Source organism: Vigna unguiculata, chromosome 8 (assembly GCF_037176805.1).
Source record: "Vigna unguiculata cultivar grain cowpea cultivar isolate G323 ecotype 2 chromosome 8, ASM3717680v1, whole genome shotgun sequence".
NCBI lineage: Eukaryota > Viridiplantae > Streptophyta > Magnoliopsida > Fabales > Fabaceae > Vigna > Vigna unguiculata.
In genome coordinates this window covers 1,552,350-1,571,118 of record NC_140799.1, presented here as the reverse complement: position 1 = coordinate 1,571,118, position 18,769 = coordinate 1,552,350, and the positions used below count along the sequence as shown (strand labels likewise).

At 29.8% G+C, this 18,769-nt stretch overlaps 2 protein-coding genes across 3 annotated transcripts; both read left to right on the top strand.

The window, feature by feature from the left end:
* Window positions 1–2,348: 2,348 nt before the first annotated feature.
* On the top strand, window positions 2,349–7,436 carry LOC114194074 (putative protein phosphatase 2C 55). 2 transcript variants are annotated; one of them, XM_028084118.2, is made up of 6 exons: window positions 2,349–2,539; window positions 2,773–2,801; window positions 2,941–3,698; window positions 3,940–4,264; window positions 5,268–5,417; window positions 6,795–7,436. In XM_028084118.2, exons 3-6 carry the CDS (start codon window positions 2,947–2,949, stop codon window positions 7,089–7,091), a joined length of 1,524 nt encoding a protein of 507 aa, XP_027939919.1. In that variant the 5' UTR covers window positions 2,349–2,539; window positions 2,773–2,801; window positions 2,941–2,946; the 3' UTR covers window positions 7,092–7,436. The 2 variants fall into 2 exon arrangements, with proteins under 2 accessions (XP_027939919.1, XP_085521832.1); XM_085665706.1 differs by having other exon boundaries at window positions 2,380–2,632; window positions 2,773–3,698.
* Window positions 7,437–8,501: 1,065 nt separating this feature from the next.
* LOC114194601 (arabinosyltransferase RRA2-like) lies at window positions 8,502–11,750 on the top strand. Its single transcript, XM_028084937.2, has 2 exons — window positions 8,502–8,851; window positions 10,339–11,750. Exons 1-2 carry the CDS (start codon window positions 8,681–8,683, stop codon window positions 11,452–11,454), a joined length of 1,287 nt encoding a protein of 428 aa, XP_027940738.1. The 5' UTR covers window positions 8,502–8,680; the 3' UTR covers window positions 11,455–11,750.
* Window positions 11,751–18,769: the final 7,019 nt, after the last annotated feature.

The window sequence follows — 18,769 nt, the reverse complement described above, 5'->3', positions numbered from 1 at the left end:
ATTAAGTCTATATTAAACGCTTAAAATTAAAATGTGATCTTAGACTAGTGTTTATTATAAAATAAAAAATATGCAAAAAAATTCAACTAAGCTTGAACACTTTATCTTTAAATCTTTGTAATAATATGAGACACGTTTATTTAAGAGCATTAAAAGATAAGAACTAATAACTTAAAAGACAATTTTATAAGTTATAAGTTGTTCTCATTTAAGAAAAAAAAAACATAACTAAAACAAGATATTAAGGATTTTTTCCTTTTCATGAATATGAAATTAGAAAAATGTTTGCTATATTTGATTTACTTCCTAAAAAAAAACTAACTTTATCAGGACACGATGTTTTTTAAAAAAAGGCAAGATTTTTCTAATATTGATTTTCAACTAACTTGTCCACAAAAGACATTCTTGTGAGATTGGTGAAAAACAAACTTTGCAAAATAAAAATAGAAATTTACTAAAAAGGGAAATTTTACCTATATTATTTATAGTAACAGATGAATTATCTTGATAAAATAAAACTTTACTTTTGACTTTTAAAGAACTAGAATAACTATTTTTTACCTAGCAAAGAAGATTTAGTTATTATTAATAATCGCAATAATTTTAAGCAATCATGATTATTGGTATGAAATGTCTTTTTTGGAATTTTATTTCTTATGTTTAGCTTACCTTTTAAAATAAGTATTTCACAAAAATAGATTTTAATCAAATTTCATGTGAAAACATTTTCGAAAGTGAGAACTAACCGTCCCAAATTAAAAAGAAAAATTGTTGCCACTAAATATTTAACATGCCAATAAAGTGATATTTTTTTATAAAAAATACATTTTTATATTCATCAAATTGATGTAAATATTTTTAGCAATATTTTTACCGATTAATAATAACGGATCCTATAATTATCCTTAAACTATTAGGACATAATGTTGTTATTTAATATATAAGTATATTTCAATTATTATTTAATAAAAGATATCAATTTATATACTCAAAAGGTTTATAAATTCTTAATTTCACTATACTAATCTTTTATTCAAAGCGATAAATTATTATCATATTATTTGATCTCTCACACTATGATGCACATATACGATACGTGTATCAGATGCAAGATGTATTTAATACATCAATATGTTTATTTTCAAAATAATAAGATACGATACGTGATAGATGAATATTGAAAATATACAATAATTTTATAAACATAATAAATATATGATTGTTAATATGTGAATCCAAATTTTCTAATTAGAGACAATTTATTTTGGTAGCCAAAATCTGGTAACTGATGTTAGTGACCAATTTAGAAACCAATTTATAATTAAAACTATTTTAATTATCAAATTGGATACCAATTATAATTGTTTTGAACTATTTTAGTTGTCAATTTGGTCACTATACAGTGGCTAATCATTTGTTGTCACTAAAATTGATCACTATTCAAAGATTTTATTGTAGTGTACTGCGACTTTGTAATTCGTTGATAAGTATCATTAGAGTATCCTACATTATTGGACACGATAACATGGATACGTAACCCATGTTGAAGTATCGGTACATCATAACACACACTTAAGTTGATGAGAGTTTTTTTAGGTAAATTTTCCTTTCATTACTATTAACAAATTCATTCATTTCATCTAGATCATGTATTTAATCAAGATCACTCATTTCATTTCGAAATCTATTCGACAAATTTTATAAAAACAAATAATGGAATAAAAGTTTCAATAAAAAATACTTTTTCATATTTGTCAAATTTATGTAAATATTTTGAGTAACATTTTTACTAATTAAAAAATAAATTAAATATGATTTTAGTTATTGAACACGAAATTAGAATTTGATATATCCAAAACTTCGCACATTTTAGTATAAAAATCTTAAAATTAATACAAAATATGCTGCTTGAATTAAGTTTTTGGACTAAAATTAACAATTACATGATTGAAAAAAATTAACATAATATATAAAAAGTTTTATCATAATAACATTGAACAAGCAAGTTTATGGATACATAAATCAAAATAAGGATTAAAGGTAAACGCAGATAAACATGATATCTTAAAAGAGTAAATATTTTTAACTAACTATTAAGAAATTAATAAATAAATATTTAATGCAAATTAAGTTTAAAATTTCACAATAAGAATAGTATAATTGTTATTATTATTATTATTATTTATTCATGATTATCCAATTAGATGTTAATTTATATATCAACTTTATTAATTTTTAATAAAAAAAATCCATGATTAATTGATAAAATGCATTATTTTCCATATCTACTAAACATATCAACTAAAAAATTCTTAATAAAGTGTTTTCTGTTTCTGCTCTTATCTCTGTTTGATGAGATAACAAGATAAATTAATAATATATTTAGAAGCAGTGGAAAATTCGAGATTCCTGAAATTGTAACAAATTTCGATCTTCTTCTTCTTGCTCTCGAAGGTTTTCACCATGTTGCGGCCATTGCAGGTTCTTCTCCCAAGCTTCAAAGGTTACGGAGAGAAACCCTAAGCCTCCATCGTGGCACGTGCGTAAATTCATTCAGTTAACTGAAAAATTCTTTTTTCCTTTAATATTTAACCACCCAGTAACCCTTTTGGTTACGTTTCAACCATTTACGGTTAGGGTTTTTCTTCCCTCCAATTTTGAATTTCTTGAGTTCTTAATTTTATTTTTTTGGTTTTAATTACGAGCGTGATTGTTTGCTTGAATGAATAATTTGTTTCGTTTTGAGTTTAATTGTGGAATAATGTAACCCAGGTGTCTGAATTATTGAAGGCTTATTCAAGGTATTTGTTTGTGTGCTTTGTTGAAAGTTGATTAGGGTGTTATTGTATTCGGAGCTATGAGATTGTATTGTTTAGCTTGTTGTGGTGGTGGTAACCCTCTTGTTGTGTTTGGTGAACCTTGATCATTGGGTTGGTGAAGAATAAAATGCCATCTAATTACTTATCGAGGCTTGGAGCTTCAATTCAGAGATCGGTTGTGGGGAAAGAAAGGGGGATATTTGAATCCGCTGAAATTCTGATTGGGCAAGGAAAGTTGTGGTTTGGTAGTTCCAAGTTTTTTCATTCTGTGCATAGTTCATATTGTGTGGAACTTAGCCTGCTCGTGCGCCCCGGCGTTGCCTTAGCTTCGAGCTCTGAATTGGGTGGAAAAAGAAGAACTTTGTCTGTGGTTGACACACTGTCTCGGACATTTTCGGTTCCGTCTGTGTCGGGGCCGTCGTTTCAGGTCTGTGGATACCACATTGGTTCTGCCCTTGCCGGACCTGATCAGTTTTCCAGTGGTGGAACTGGATTTAGGATTAAGGCAATGGCTGCTCATTTGCCCGGGATAGTGGTTGGTGAATCTTATGTGGACAACCTGAGTTTGAAGGGTGTTCGCCGATCAGTGTCAACCAAGAGGGTTGGTAGTATATGTTTAAACACGAGTTTGAGGAATGGTGGAAAAGTGAGCATGAGTTTGAAAAAGCATCAGCAGCCAGATAACAGTGCGATTTATGGATATTTCATTTATAGTGCTGCCAAGACCTGGTATAATTCTCACCCTTACATGCAGTCAGGATCTGGAGCTTTCCATAGCTTGTCAACCTCGTGTTACTCAGTTGGGCCTGCTCATGACGTACCTTTTGACACTTCTGTCCGTGAGGAACAGTCAAGCAGTTCTGCAGATTCATCTGAACAGTATGTTATTCTCTCTTATTTATTTTACTCCATGTGATATTTTGGTCCAGTGACTTTGACACCATGGTGATATCACTGTACAGGAAAAACTCATAAATTTGCTTTGTGTTTGCCTTTTGGATCAACTGACATGTATAAGCTATGTAATAGAATATTGGGAAGCTATGTATGGTGGTTAAAAGTATATTTTGAATCTGCAATCTTATGGCTTATAGTACATGATTGGAGATGTTGACTGCAGGAAAACTCCTTCAGGCAAGACCCTTAAGTTAATATCAGCATCATGCTACTTGCCCCATCCTGATAAAGAAGAAACTGGTGGAGAAGATGCTCATTTTATATGTTCTGAGGAGCAAGCAATAGGGGTGGCAGATGGTGTTGGTGGATGGGCAGATCTTGGTGTTAATGCTGGATATTACTCTCGTGAGCTTATGTCCAAATCAGTGGAAGCTATTCAGGAGGAACCCAAAGGTTCAATTGATCCAGCTAGGGTGCTGGAAAAAGCACACTCAAGTACAAAAGCGAAAGGTTCCTCCACCGCATGCATCATTGCACTTACTGATCAGGTTAACTTCTCCTTTATGCTCTTCTGTTTGGAATATTACAGCAGCTTCTGCTCCATAACTTTGACATATATTACCGTAGTACTGAATTTAACTTATTGCTTCCTTTTTAGTTGCTATTTTTAGTATCCTTTTCTACTATCCAATGTTCTTCCGGTGATTGGTTTAACCCTTTCAGCTTATTTTCTTCATTCCACAGCATTTATTTGTGGAAAACCCATATAGAGTCCTGGTAAACGATTCCACAATATATTGGCTTTCCAAAATAATTTTCACTGTTCTGGTAACTTAATTATGTGGAGAAGTTTCAAAGCAGTAATCTTAGATCTTTATAGATCTTGTGACCTAGTGCATTTTAACATACGTAGTGAATCATGATGCAAAAGTTCCAGTTTATATCGCCAAATGCTGTCTTAAATAATTTATGGTAAAAGTAGTCCTCAATGTGCTTGTAATAGTTAAAAGTCTCTTTTAAAAGCTTTTTATGTGCTTGTAAGTTGCACCAGTTAATTTTCTGAAATATAATTTTGTTAGCATTGGATACATCTAAGCATAAGATTACATAATATGAAGTTCCATGGTCGGGATTGTTGAGTAATTTACTAAGGTAGCATACTAGCATTTGGTAGACTACTTCAAATGGGGTGAAACATTATGAGTTCTTACATTTTGGAAAGAAAATAGAACAGGACATAAGGTAAAAAAAGTGGTGCATTTTGGTTAAAGGGTTGAACAAGAAAGAATGAAGCAGCACACATTCCACTCCATTCTATTTGCATATCAAACATTGCATAGTAATTTCTAAACTCTGTTCCTGAACTTTGACTCTTTTTTTTCCTGCTTTTCTTCATTTTATATTTTTAATTGAGGGCTTGTGATTTTTCTTGGTTACAAATATTCTACTCTGATTTGTAAGTAAATAATTTTGCTATTTTGTAATTCTGAAAGAGATCTCGGTTTTGTTTCATTCTTCACATATCTTCATTATTGTGTGTTTCTTGCACAGGGCCTTAATGCTATCAATTTAGGAGACAGTGGGTTTATGGTAGTCCGGGATGGGTGCACCGTATTCCGATCCCCAGTGCAGCAACATGATTTCAATTTCACCTATCAGCTGGAATGTGGTAGGAATGGTGATTTACCTAGTTCTGGTCAGGTATTTTCCTATTTTTTGGACTTTATCCTTGGCAGAATCGGATTAAATTGGTCAATGAAGCATCTTTTCTGCACCCACTCTTAATGGTAGAGTGTGCTTATCTGATTTTTGAAAAAATGTTTGCTACTGCATATGCTACTCGTTTATATATTTTAATATGGTTATTGTATATATAATTAATATAACAAATGTATACCATTCTCTTCTGTATATCTACTGTAAGATTTAAACCTTGTTTCAGAAGAGTTCTTTTATACATACAATTATATATTATTTATGTTAATGAGGTTTATAATCACTGTTTTTTAGGATTATTCAATTTAGTCCAGTGTTTTTAAATTTTTTCAAATGAGTCTTTTAATGTACCATTTGTATTCAATTAATTGTTACAAACTAGACTGTTCAATGCTTTACATGTCATCTACAAGTGAATTTGTAATCACCAAGTCAGGCTGAATCAATAATCTAATGTTAGTAGTAATCCAATTTAGGCAACAGATGACTTCAGTGATTGCATTAATACAGATCTTAAATATTGGACTTAGATGAAAAAAAAGAGAACATTTTCTAAAAACATGAGACATAGTTGATTAAGGAATTACTCAGGAGCTGTACTGCAGAGCCAGAAAAATTTAATTAGAGGGACAAAACTCACATGTCTGGATAAATAAGCATGCATGCAAAAAAGAAAGAGTCCAGATTCTAACAGTTCCATTCAATTTATTGTTGTGGAGTCAAGCTTATTATGTTTGCCAATTTTGTTAAGTAGCCATTATAGGGGTTCTATAACTCCATTTCGTAGTAGAATTTCCCAGATATGCAAATGTGACTCTGTCCACTATTGCATCCACTAGTTTGCTGTAGTTGCAGCATGCGTCCTGCATCTTCGTGCTGCGGTTTCAACTACTGTCTTACTTCCACTATATGCCCATGATGCTGTCAGCTATATGACATAGCTAATTATTGGCTTTCTGCTATATTTTGCAATCCGCAACTGGTTGCACATATTCGCAGTTTATGTTTCATGAATCAATATTTGGCTGCTGATATAATTGTTAGTGTGCTGGCTCGTATTTGAAGTCGTAGTTCTTTGTTTCTGGGAGAGACTGCTTGTTTCTTCTATAGAACTGTTTACTACATGATTTTCTGCCCTATTTTGTGTCTCGTTTATGCACTATGGTATTCTTTTTCCTGCTGATATATATCTGTCTCTACATCAAGAATTCAACCGTGAACTAGTAGTCAAACTTGGTTTTAGATTATTTTTGCTGATGATTGGAGAATAAACTCATTCAGTTTTTTATGAGGTTTGGATTTATGCATCTAAGTTTTTTCTACTAGTATGATATGCTTGATGGTTTGTTTTGTTTATGTTAGGTTTTTACCATTCCTGTTGCACCTGGTGATGTCATAGTTGCTGGTACAGATGGACTGTTTGATAACTTGTACAATAATGAGATTACAGCAGTGGTGGTTCACGCCATGAGAGCAGGATTAAGTCCTCAAGTTACAGCCCAGAAGATAGCTGCATTAGCACGTCAACGCGCACTTGATAAAGACAGACAGACTCCTTTCTCAACCGCTGCTCAAGATGCCGGTTTCCGTTACTACGGTGGCAAGCTTGATGATACCACAGTTGTAGTTTCCTACGTTACCGGCTCAGCAGATGCATAATTCCGTTTTGTTGTGCCCTCTGTATATAATCACACTTTTCTAACGGTTGTGACATGTTTTTAAGGTAACATTTATAGGTCACAAGATAGTGCCATTGAATTTAAATTTTCCGTCGTCCTTGTTATGCTTGGTTTGTTTGTCCAACCGAGTAGTGGTTACACTGAGAATAGTATGTCCAGTTAGGGGAGAAAGATATTTGTTGGAGGTGGAGGAGTTAAGTTACCAGAGTCTATTGACTTCTATCAGGTGGACGTTAATTCTTGCTGTCAATGTTGTGAACATAGCAAATAATGGAGTGTTATCTCATAATTCCCTATCACGAATTAGGGTTACATTTTTTGTTGATTTTGATGGTGTTGTCATTTACTATTTGTGCTATTTTATTTGTACTAAATAAAAATAAGTATGTGCAAGCAGAAAAATGCATATTCAATAAGCATTTCTTCAAGTTTTCAGTAGTATGTTCCAATTGACTTCTTTTTACCAGCAACATGGGGTTCAGTAGTGTTACTTATTGCTTGTGATCATAATCTTATATATACAAGTTCCATAAATCAACTTCTACATCGCACCACCTCAACCTAGAATTATCTGAAACATTTCTTCAAATCCTTTAACAAACCAGAACCACCCCAAAGTTTTCTATGGTCAAGCTACATTATGTTATTTTGGTAATTTTATATATATAAAAAAAGAACATTTCAAGCCGCGAGATTTTCACCTAGAGAGTAAAATGAAGTAATCAACCACTACATTAGGTAAAATTAACAAATTGGCCAAAATATCGTGCATGTAATGTAAAAAAGATAAGGATAATATATTTTAACTTACACTTATGATTCACTTTTAATTTAGTATTTCAATCATCATTAAATTATCTATTTTGATTCTTTTTAGTGATGTGATGTGATGATATAACGGTGATTAAAGTAATGAGTTAAAAGTAAAATTAAAGTACCGAAGTTATGAGTTTATATATATTTTCATATATGGGTTATGGTTATAGTTATTGAGAGATTGTGGTTTTATATGGTTATATGATATTAGTCTTTTACGCATATAAGATCTTTGATACCAGTTTTATACAAAATGGTGTTATGAACCTCTAGACCTTTATTCTTATATAGTGATATAATGTTTAATTTTGTCTTTTCTTAAATAAATTTATAAATATATTTTTTTAATTTAATGAGATGAATTTTTGTTTGACTAATATTCTTAAAATTTGATAAAAAAAATGTATTAAAATTTAAAATATAAACAAATTTCAATTTCGCTTTTAAAATTGACAAAGTGAACGTATAATTGATTTTTATCTGCATAAATTGGAGCCATGTTGAAGAGTTTGAAAAGTTACACCATTGATATGTTTGAGAGAATATGGTTGCTTATAATAATGAGAGTCTAACAGGAACATGGATCACATTAATAACAATTAAAAATGCCATAAGTCAGAGAAACAAATGCTTAACACTTCTTCTCCACTCTCTCTGCCAGCTGCCACAGCTCCTTCAACCTTGTGAGTTGAAATCTGAATTTCTTTTCGTTCCGTTTAGGGTTTCGAATTGGATCCGATAGAGAGACGCAGCATGGTGGGTCGGAGAGACGCATTGCTCACCAGAGATAAAGGCCAGTCATCCGCCGGATCTCGGATCGTCGCCGCCGTTGTCGTCGGCGTTCTCATCGGCTGCGTCTTCGCCTTCTTCTCTCCCAATGGCCTCTTCACCGCCGCTCCCACTCCTCTCATTCGCCACCCCAAGGTTTTCATTCATCTTCTTTCTCTTTTTTTATCTCTTCATTTTTTTTACGAGTCAACGGCTATCTTGTTCCCGGAATGTGCACATGCTGTTATGTTAGTCCTTGAATTGAAGGAAATTAACAACGATGATCAAATTAGTTCAAAATTCAAATGATCTAGTGTCACTTTTATAGTATTAACATCTATTTAGGATTAAAATCGCAGTACGTAATGAAATTTCGAGATTTGCTAGACATTTCAGGGACTTGTTTAATATATTTTGAATTTCGGAAGTTAATATGACATGACATGACCTACCAGTTCCAGTGACTAAAGTGATTCTTTACTCTTTGCAGGGATAGGAGTAATGTTATATGGTTCAAATTTATTCTTGATTAAATCACCCACTCAGCTCTCAATTTACAATCTTTTTTCTTTTTTTTAGTTTAGATTCTGTGCTCTTACACTGTGAACTAATCACTCTTGGACTTTTAAAGTAATTACTGGGATGAAACATCTTTTGAGTTCTTGAAAACTAGGTAGCTGTTGTGATATTAGTCTCTAAAATAAGAAAATTCTAACAAGGTTCCAAAAAGTGTAATTTGTCAAACTTATGTTTAAGTGACAAAGTATTAAAGTGACAGTCATTTGAACTGTTGGGGCTTATTAAATTGTTAGGATAGGCGGGAATCATGGCTCTGATACCAAGTAGACTTTAAGTCTAACTCAACCTTATAAAATTGATGTGTAAGGTGAGGTTTGTATCCACTTTTATACTGTAAATTGATCTTATTTCTGGTTAATGTGACTTTCAATACTTTAAACTGATATCTCTAGTTAATATCGGATTTTCAACCAACACTAATATGAGAATACTTGCAATTTTTCAAGGACTAAAAAAATGGTATTTTACTGTAATAGTTAACAAACTTACCATGCATGACAATTTATAATTGATTAAGTAGTGCGTACACCATTTTTATAATTAGTCGTCTTAGTTATTAGTATCAATGATCTCACCATTTAATTCTTAACTTTGGTAACTGTATTATTTTGGCTCTTCACTTTGGTGTGCATCAATCAATTTAGTCCCTTCTTTATGCTACATCTACCAAATTGATTCCCGGTACTTGATTTTGTTGTGCTTCAGTTTTGGTGTCTCTGACACCAGGGGCCAAATGGATGTGCGATTATCAAATTCAAGAACTAAATTGATTGATTTTGTATCGTTGGCGACCAAATTCACTGGTTGTATTAATTTTAGGGACTAGAATGGACAATAGGTTTAAAAGTCTGATTAAATTTGCTTAACCTGTCCTTGTAATTTTGATTTATTACTCATTTATTCTCGTAATACTACTTAGTAAAGAAAATATTAATAACAAACTAAATGCAATTATTGTCTTAAAATATATCAAATAGAACTCTTACTATTTAGAAGGACGTGTATGAAGAATACAAAACGGGTATACAACAATTAGTTACATTGGTTGTTTCTGTTGATTTTAGATGGTTTCATCTGCGTGCGAATCACCAGAACAAGTTAATGCGCTTAAAGTTGATATTCTATCAGCAAAAGAGAAAAATTCCGAGCTGAAGAAGCAGGTGAAGGATCTTATGGAGAAGCTGCGTTTGGCTGAGCAAGGAAAGGGCCATGCACAGGAACAGTTTCTTGTTCTTGGTGAAAGCCACAAGGCTGGGCCCTTTGGAACCGTCAAGGCTCTCAGAACCAATCCACCTGTCATTCCTGACGAATCTGTGAACCCCAGATTAGCCAAAATCTTGGGGGAAGTTGCTATTTATAAAGAGCTAATTGTTGTCCTTGCTAACACTAATGTGAAGGAGATGTTGGAGCTATGGTTCACCAACATCAAGAAGGCTGGCATTCCTAATTATTTGGTTGTTGCCTTAGATGATAACATTGAAGAGTTCTGCAAATCCAATGATGTTCCTGTGTATAGAAGAGATCCTGATCAAGGTGTTGATGCAGTCGGTAAGAGTGGTGGTAACCATGCTGTTTCGGGATTGAAATTTCGTGTTTTGAGAGAATTTCTGCAACTGGGTTACAGTGTTCTTCTCTCGGACGTTGACATTGTGTACTTGCAGAACCCGTTTGATTATCTCTATAGGGATTCAGATGTGGAGTCTATGTCTGATGGTCACAATAACATGACAGCTTACGGGTATAATGATGTCTTTGATGAACCCTCGATGGGTTGGGCTCGCTATGCTCATACCATGCGAATATGGGTTTATAACTCTGGTTTCTTTTACATAAGGCCTACTATTCCTTCAATTGAGCTCTTGGATCGTGTTGCTAACCGACTCTCCAATGACCCAAAATCGTGGGATCAGGCAGTTTTTAACGAGGAGCTCTTTTTCCCTTCTCATCCTGGTTATGATGGACTTCATGCTGCAAAAAGGACGATGGATATGTACCTTTTTATGAACAGCAAGGTTCTCTTTAAGACTGTCAGAAAAAATGCTAAACTCAAGAAGCTGAAGCCTGTGATTATACATGTTAATTACCATCCTAACAAGTTTGAGAGGATGAAGGCAATAGTTGAATTCTATGTCAATGGGAAGCAGGATGCGCTGGACCATTTCCCAGATGGTTCTGATTGATAGGAACATGAGAATGAACATGTTTCCAATACGGAGAAGGATTTGTATGTTCCAATTGATGTGATACAGAGGCAACCATTGCAGTTCACCTCCCAGGATCAGTTCTATCTCAATGTACTTTCTTTCAAGTTTTACAATTTGTTGCTTTTGATAATTAACCAGGTTTTCTTTGTACCTTATGCTCTTCACTTTGTATATATTTTTCATCTCTAATGAGTTAAAATTCAACTTGTCTGCTATGAACATGGCCGTTTAGTTCTTGTTGTTGTTTAATGCAAATAAATTAACTTTTTGTATTACAGTGTTTTGGATATGAAATTGCATGAGCTGGCTGCTAGTGATTGTTGTCGGGATCTTTAAAGTCTAAGTACCTGCATATTATTGGTTTCTGAATTAACCTGAAAAACGTGCAACCTGTTGGAAGATGAAATAATATGCTTGATCTTGTGTAATTGTTAGTGTGTTTTGGCGATTCTTGAATTTTTTTTTAAGATTAAACATGTAATTTAGGATTTCGTGTCTAACGTTAAGGATATAATTTAAGATACATACATACATATATATATATATATATATATATATATATATATATATATATATATATTCTTATTAAGTAAACCTTTATATAATAAAGTTATCAATTCAGTTTTTGTCGTCATACAATGGTCAAGTCTTCTTAATTTGATTTTTTTAAGGATAGCACATTTTTACTATAGTTATTTTATGTTTAACACTATTATGAATTGGTGTTTTCTTTTGCCATAGTTTCATGTCTCTCGGAATTTTGTCATTTTCAATGTATCTGTTCCTTCCAGTCAATGTTTTGCTAACTTCACATGGCAGGTTACTTGTTTTTTTGGTGGATCACATGACAGCCATGCAGAAGAAATGGGTTTGGGAATAGGCTGAAAACATTTTTGTGTGAGAACAATCCAACCTGTCATCTATGCCAAAGTTTTTGGTTTCTTCTTTGGGTTAGTGTCTTATCTGGGATTGGAAATGCTGCGATGACCAATTCCACAACCAGTAAAATATTTGAGGGTGAACTGAGGTATTTGTTTAGTATTTCCTTCATTTTTACGTTTTAGAAATTATATGTTTTTTGTTTGTATAAAGTTACTGTACTAAATAACTAAGCATAAAGTCTTTTTTTATGTGTATCTTTATTCATATATCAACTACTACTAATTCATATTAATAGAATATTTGGAAAAAAATGTGTTACAGAAACTACTTGTAATTTTTCAAATTAAATTTTCTTATGATAACAAATAGAGAGAATGAAGAAGAAAAAAAAAATTGTTAAGAACGTGATTGGGTAGAGTACGAGTCATCAGTGTCACTTTCCTTCATTACCCTTTGAATTTTCTTCTTCTTTTGGCACACTTCGCCATCTATATGATTATTACCTGTAAAAGAAATGCCCTTGTCCCTTCGTGTCTAAGACCTCGTTCCTCTGCATGAGAAAGAGCTGTTTTGGGAGGTGTAAAACTCCAACTTAATATTGGGGTCAACATTAAAATTGAGTTAAATAAAAACTACTAAGATTATAAAGAAATTTTTTTTCTATAAGACCCAATATTATTTTCATAATAAATTTTTCGTTTGATTAGTTTGATGGTATCCATTTTTATTGATATTTATTAGTTTGATATTCATTTTTAAGAAAGAGTCTATCGAGTTCTCACTTTTTTAAAAGTGTCTCAATCAGCATGTACACACTTACTTTTTTATTTTCTAACGTTGTTTAAACAATTAATGTTAATTAATTATGACCGTCACATGTCACTTTGTAATTTTTTTTTAAATGTCCACATAGACACGTGACAATCACAGTTCATTATCATTGACTATTTAAACGTTTTTTTTTTAATTTCTTTTTTATTTTTTAAAATAATTCACTTGCTAACCTAGTCGTGTGAAGGACATTTTGCAGTACGGTTCATTACCATTTACTATTTAAACTGTTTATTTTTTTGTTTTTTTAATTTTTTTTTTAATTTTTAAAAAATATCAACTTGTTAATCCAGTCGTACGTGGTGGTCACAGTTACCGTTAATTATCTAAAAAAATTTAATAAACAATGATCAAATTTAACAAAATTCAAAAAAATTGAGACTTGACTAAAAAAATAATATTAAGATTAAATTAACAAAATTGAATGAAAATAGACATCAAAATCATAGATAAATAAAGTGAGTCATGGTTTTTTGTCTTTTCTTTGTGAAGAAAAGACACGTTAGAGTCTTGGGTTTGCATTTAATTTGATTGTCTTGTAATTCGGTTTTAATGGCGATGTTCAGTTTTTGTCTTTTGACTTTGTTTGAATGAGTGAAAGAATTTAGATGAAGAATATGGTGGCAACTGTCTTTTGAATGAATGGAATCTTATCTTTGAAATCTAAATAGCAATTTCACTGTGTCAAGTGCCAACCAATAATGGAAAGTCATCAATCAATTATTCACTCTTTCTCTTCTTCATTTCATTTATTTATGTTCCTAAAACCTCCACTTATTGCCAAATTATCGAAACTCTCTTTTTTCTTTTCCTTAAGCACCTCATTATTTTCATTTCGTTTATTCACTCGCCAACCCTATTCCTCATGCAAACAAACCTACAAATCAAAATCAAAATATGAAAAATTCTCCAATGTCATGGGTTTAATCGGTCTGATGTTACCCAATTTTGTTCATATATGTCAGTTTGATATTTATTTTTAGAAAGGTGTCAATCAAGTCTCAATTTTTTAAAAATTGTCTCAATTAGAATTTTCTCAGAAAAAAATTATTCGCGTCGTTAACTTTATTCATGACTTTTATCACTAAATTTTAATATAAATATAAATATTTAATTTTGTAAATTACTTTAAATATTAATATTGTTAATGATGTTAATAATTTTTTTTCTAAAATGAACCTAATTTAAACGTCTTTTCAAAAGTTGAAACTATATTGATATATCTTTAAAATCGGATATCAAATTGACATATCTAAACAAAAATGAGTATTATTTCTCTGATTAAACCTAAACAAAAGTTATTAAAATTTAGTGAGAGGGAAGAGTGGTTTTAGGGTTAGTTTTGGTTGTTGTCGTTGGTTGTAGGAGCAGAAGGTCCTACAAGTGTTGATGGTCTCCAATCACCCCACGTGCTCTCCTTCACTTCTGCCATTTCTGTCACCCCAAGCACCTTCTCAAATCCATGCTTCTTTCACCCTTTTTTTTTATGGGATTCAAAGACTGTTATTTATTAAAAAAAAAAAAACTATTTTTCTTACATGATTTTTAAATAATCATAAGTACATTGCTTTTTGCAACAACTTTATCGAAATAAAATACTTACCTTCCATGGGAGACTTGGATGTAGGTAATTTTTGAATGAATTTTCGTTTCTAAGAAATATAATTATGTGATAACACTTACAAGCTTTTATTGGTAACCCCTAAATAACTGTCTTACTATTGAATTTGTGACTTTCACAACATTATAACTTGATCCATTCGATTTTATTATGAAACAATTAATATATTTTATAACAATTTAATTATTATTGGATCATATTATTATGATAATTTAAAATATTTAAAGTTAAATTACGTAAAATTTAAAATACATAGTCTAAAATATTCACATTTTAAATACATAATCTAAATTACTCACAATTTAAAAAATATGGTAAAAACTATCAACTTTTTAATAAATATTAAATGTAACCTATCTGCATTTTCTAATTTTCTAATGTGTTAGCTTAAAATAAATAGATAATGTTTTTGTTATTTACTTTTGGGTTAAAATAAATAGTAATGGCTAAATACATCCTTCAGAACAAAAAAAGTGAAAAAAAAAACACTTTTTGTTTTTAAATTATATGTGGTTGACACATATTAACCATGTGTTCTAACCTTTTAATTATATTAGTACGTTCGTTAGACTCGTTATCTAAAAATTAATATCATTAGTTTTTAATGACAGAAGTTTATAAATAAATTTTTATCCAACCTTTGAAAGATTGACGAATGTTACATATGACATCAATTGTCCCGTGATGGAGACCAGGTGCACCGAGTCATAATCAAATTGTGACGCTTGGAATGTTACATTGTTACATTCTTAAGTAAAAAGAGTTGCGTCCCGACTATTAGCTATAGCTTTTGACATAATAATAAGCGATCCTAACAATAATTGTCGAGGAAGAGGTTCTCCCTAACTATTAATTATAGCTTTTACCTAGTGATAAGCACCCGATCCTATATATGGACTAAAAACTTACTTAACCCTAAAAATATTATCTTTAGATATTTTTGTGATTCTTTAAGTGTAATTACTTTTTTTTCAAGTTTATCGTTTTATTAAACTTAATTACTTTTTAATTATAAAACTACTTACAAAATAAATACAAAATTACACAATAAAATTATACAATTATTTATTGATTTTATAATTATAATAACAAACAAGTTCACTATTTACATATGATGATTTTAATTTTATTACTATTTTTTTTATTTTACTTATCAACCGAATAATGTTATATAATTTCACTTTTCCATGCACCCTTCCATTCTAAGGTAAGTCTTCACATGTAAATCTTTACATATTTTATTTTTCTCATCAATAATAATATTATTTTTAGATATTTTTGTGACTTCAAAATCTTGTTTTGTAAATAATTATCTATGAAAAAAATATTTGTTTCGTAAAATATTGAAATAAATTGTATTACATATAATGAATATAACTTTACTAATGAATTTAAAATTATAAAATTTTATATTTTAAAAAAATAAGGAATAAATTTAAAGATGATTTATAAACATTATTTATGTTTGACATGCTAAAACAATTTTTTAATATAAAAAACTATGAACATTTCACAAAAAATAAGTGTTTATTACTATATTTATTTTATTATTATATAGTATCTTCCTATTTAATATAAGACTAATTTTTCTTTAAAATTTAAAAGATATTGAATATGTTAAGATCTTTTCTCTCTTTAATTAAGACTTTGAAATTACAGCCACTTAATTAAATGTGTGACTTCTAATCACTTACATCAACCCAAATTGAAAACTATATTTTTTAAATACAACACTATTAGTAGAAATTGAGTTGCATAAAGGATAGGAGACTTTGTGATTGTTAAAATTCATTTGCTTACAAGAGCATTTTTAATTACTTTATAAAATATAGGAATGAAATTAGTACATATTTCAAACATGAAGAAAATATAATTTTAATAAATAATTTGAAGACAATAATATATTTAAGGGTTAAGTATATTTTTAGTCCCTGAATTTTAACAAAAAATTTTAATTTGTCCTTGTCTAAAACTACATTCTGATTACTAAACTTTAAAAATAAATGAATATAATCATTTTAACCTAATTACGTTAACTTTTTTTTTTTACGTGTCGAAAGCCATGTTAGTATTAGAATTGTTTACACCGTTTGACATATTTCCAGTTCGTTCAATATTTATTGGGTTTCGACACGTAAAAAAAAGGTTAATGTAACTAAGTTAAAATGACTATATTAATTCATTTTTTAAGTTTATGACCAAAATGTATATATCGAAGTTTCCGACATAGACGAATCATAATTTTGGATTAAAGTTTAAGGACTAAAAATATCCTTAACTCTATATTTAACTCAAAATAGAAAAAATATGAATTATTTTTCATCGGTAACTTTAATTATAAAAAGTAAACATCAATTATAAGTAATAAGTGAATATTAATTAAAAGTAATGAAAAAAGTGAGTAGATTGAAATAATAATGTTGGAGATACATGCATTGTTAAGATTGTTCTACCTTGGCATGACTAACCATAATGAATGTGATAGTGCTATGAAGTGGTCCATTTGCATTATGATTAATGAAGAGAAGATTATTGTTATATCATAAAGTTTTTTTGTTGAATATTTAGGCATAATTTTAGTTGGCTATCATTAATGCAACCGACGAATATTTTGGTATTGGGTGCATAACACACATAGAGCAATATTAATGTTATTAATGTTATGAATACATTTTTTTTAGGGTTTTTCAACAGCTGCCAACACGAGAATCAGACTGAAATAGTGAAAAGAAAAATAATTAAGAGAAAAGAAAGAAAGAGTGATGATGCTCGTGGAAATCTAAGCTATGGAGTAATTACATAAAAAAAGTGCTTTAACAGAAAAAAAATAAAAATGAATACGTTATCAGTTCATATGAAATGAAGAGAAAAAAAAAGTAAAAACAGATAAAAGAAAGAACCCATAATTAAGTTTTAAATTTTTCGTAAAGATATGTATTTTTAAGTAAACTTTTATTCATTTTTATTTATTTATTGGATAGACAAACTTTTTATACTTTTCAATTGAGTTTCTGTTATTTAAGTTTTTTTTTTGTTAATTTAATGATATAATTTTTATTTTGTTATGTTATTTTACACTTTTTAATTTTTAATTTATGAAAATAATATGAAGTTTTATGTTTTGTTTTATTAACTACAAAATTTAATTGAAAAATATAAAATTGTTTAATACAGAGAAAATTTAATAAAAAATTAACTAAAAATATATAAATTGATGAAGAACTTAAAATTTAAATATGATTTGAACTCATTCTAATTCACTTAATAAATATGTAATTTTTTATGTATTTATTTTAAAATAAATCATCTAATGATATTTTAGAAAAAATCGTAATGTTAATATCTGATCTTTCTTTTTGTATGTTCTATTTTGATTAAACATTAAACATAACATGTGCTTAAGGTATTCATATTTAATTAATTAAATTATTGAAAATAAAAATAAATATAGATTAAACTGAGAACTAGACCAAAATATTGTATATTTTTTAACGTAAGAATACAAAAAAATGTGTATACTTTAAAATGAGAACTAATATTATCTAATGAGCAAAATAGAGACCAAAGTTTTGTTTTAAATTATTTGAAATTGCGAATCCAATATGTGATTATTGTTTATGAAATACTTTGGTAATTGAATGAATGCATGTTACCTAATCACTTTTTTAACTCATTAAATCACTTAAAGGTTTAATTTTTTATTTTATTTTTTATAAATTTAACTCTTTTTTTAGTACTTGCAAAAGATATTGGTAATTCTAAATACTTAACATTTCATAACTTCTTTTCATCCCTTGATATTAGTTATAGAGTTTGTTTAATATTAAAACAAAAAACGAATTAATATTGTTAAGGCTGTAAAAAGCAAATGGTGAATAGATTCTAATAAAAGCACAATTTGTAATTATTTGTGATAATATTATTGAGTAAATCATCAATTTATCCGTGATATAAATT

What these genes read in the sequence shown, in the direction of transcription:
- LOC114194074 (XM_028084118.2), top strand. Translation starts at nt 2,947, where the DNA reads ATGCCATCTAATTACTTATCGAGGCTTGGAGCTTCAATTCAGAGATCG. An exon ending in TCTGCAGATTCATCTGAACA is followed by an intron (nt 3,699 to 3,939) that starts GTATGTTATTCT and finishes TGTTGACTGCAG; the next exon opens with GAAAACTCCTTCAGGCAAGA. An exon ending in TCATTGCACTTACTGATCAG is followed by an intron (nt 4,265 to 5,267) that starts GTTAACTTCTCC and finishes TTTCTTGCACAG; the next exon opens with GGCCTTAATGCTATCAATTT.
- LOC114194601 (XM_028084937.2), top strand. Translation starts at nt 8,681, where the DNA reads ATGGTGGGTCGGAGAGACGCATTGCTCACCAGAGATAAAGGCCAGTCA. An exon ending in CTCTCATTCGCCACCCCAAG is followed by an intron (nt 8,852 to 10,338) that starts GTTTTCATTCAT and finishes TGTTGATTTTAG; the next exon opens with ATGGTTTCATCTGCGTGCGA.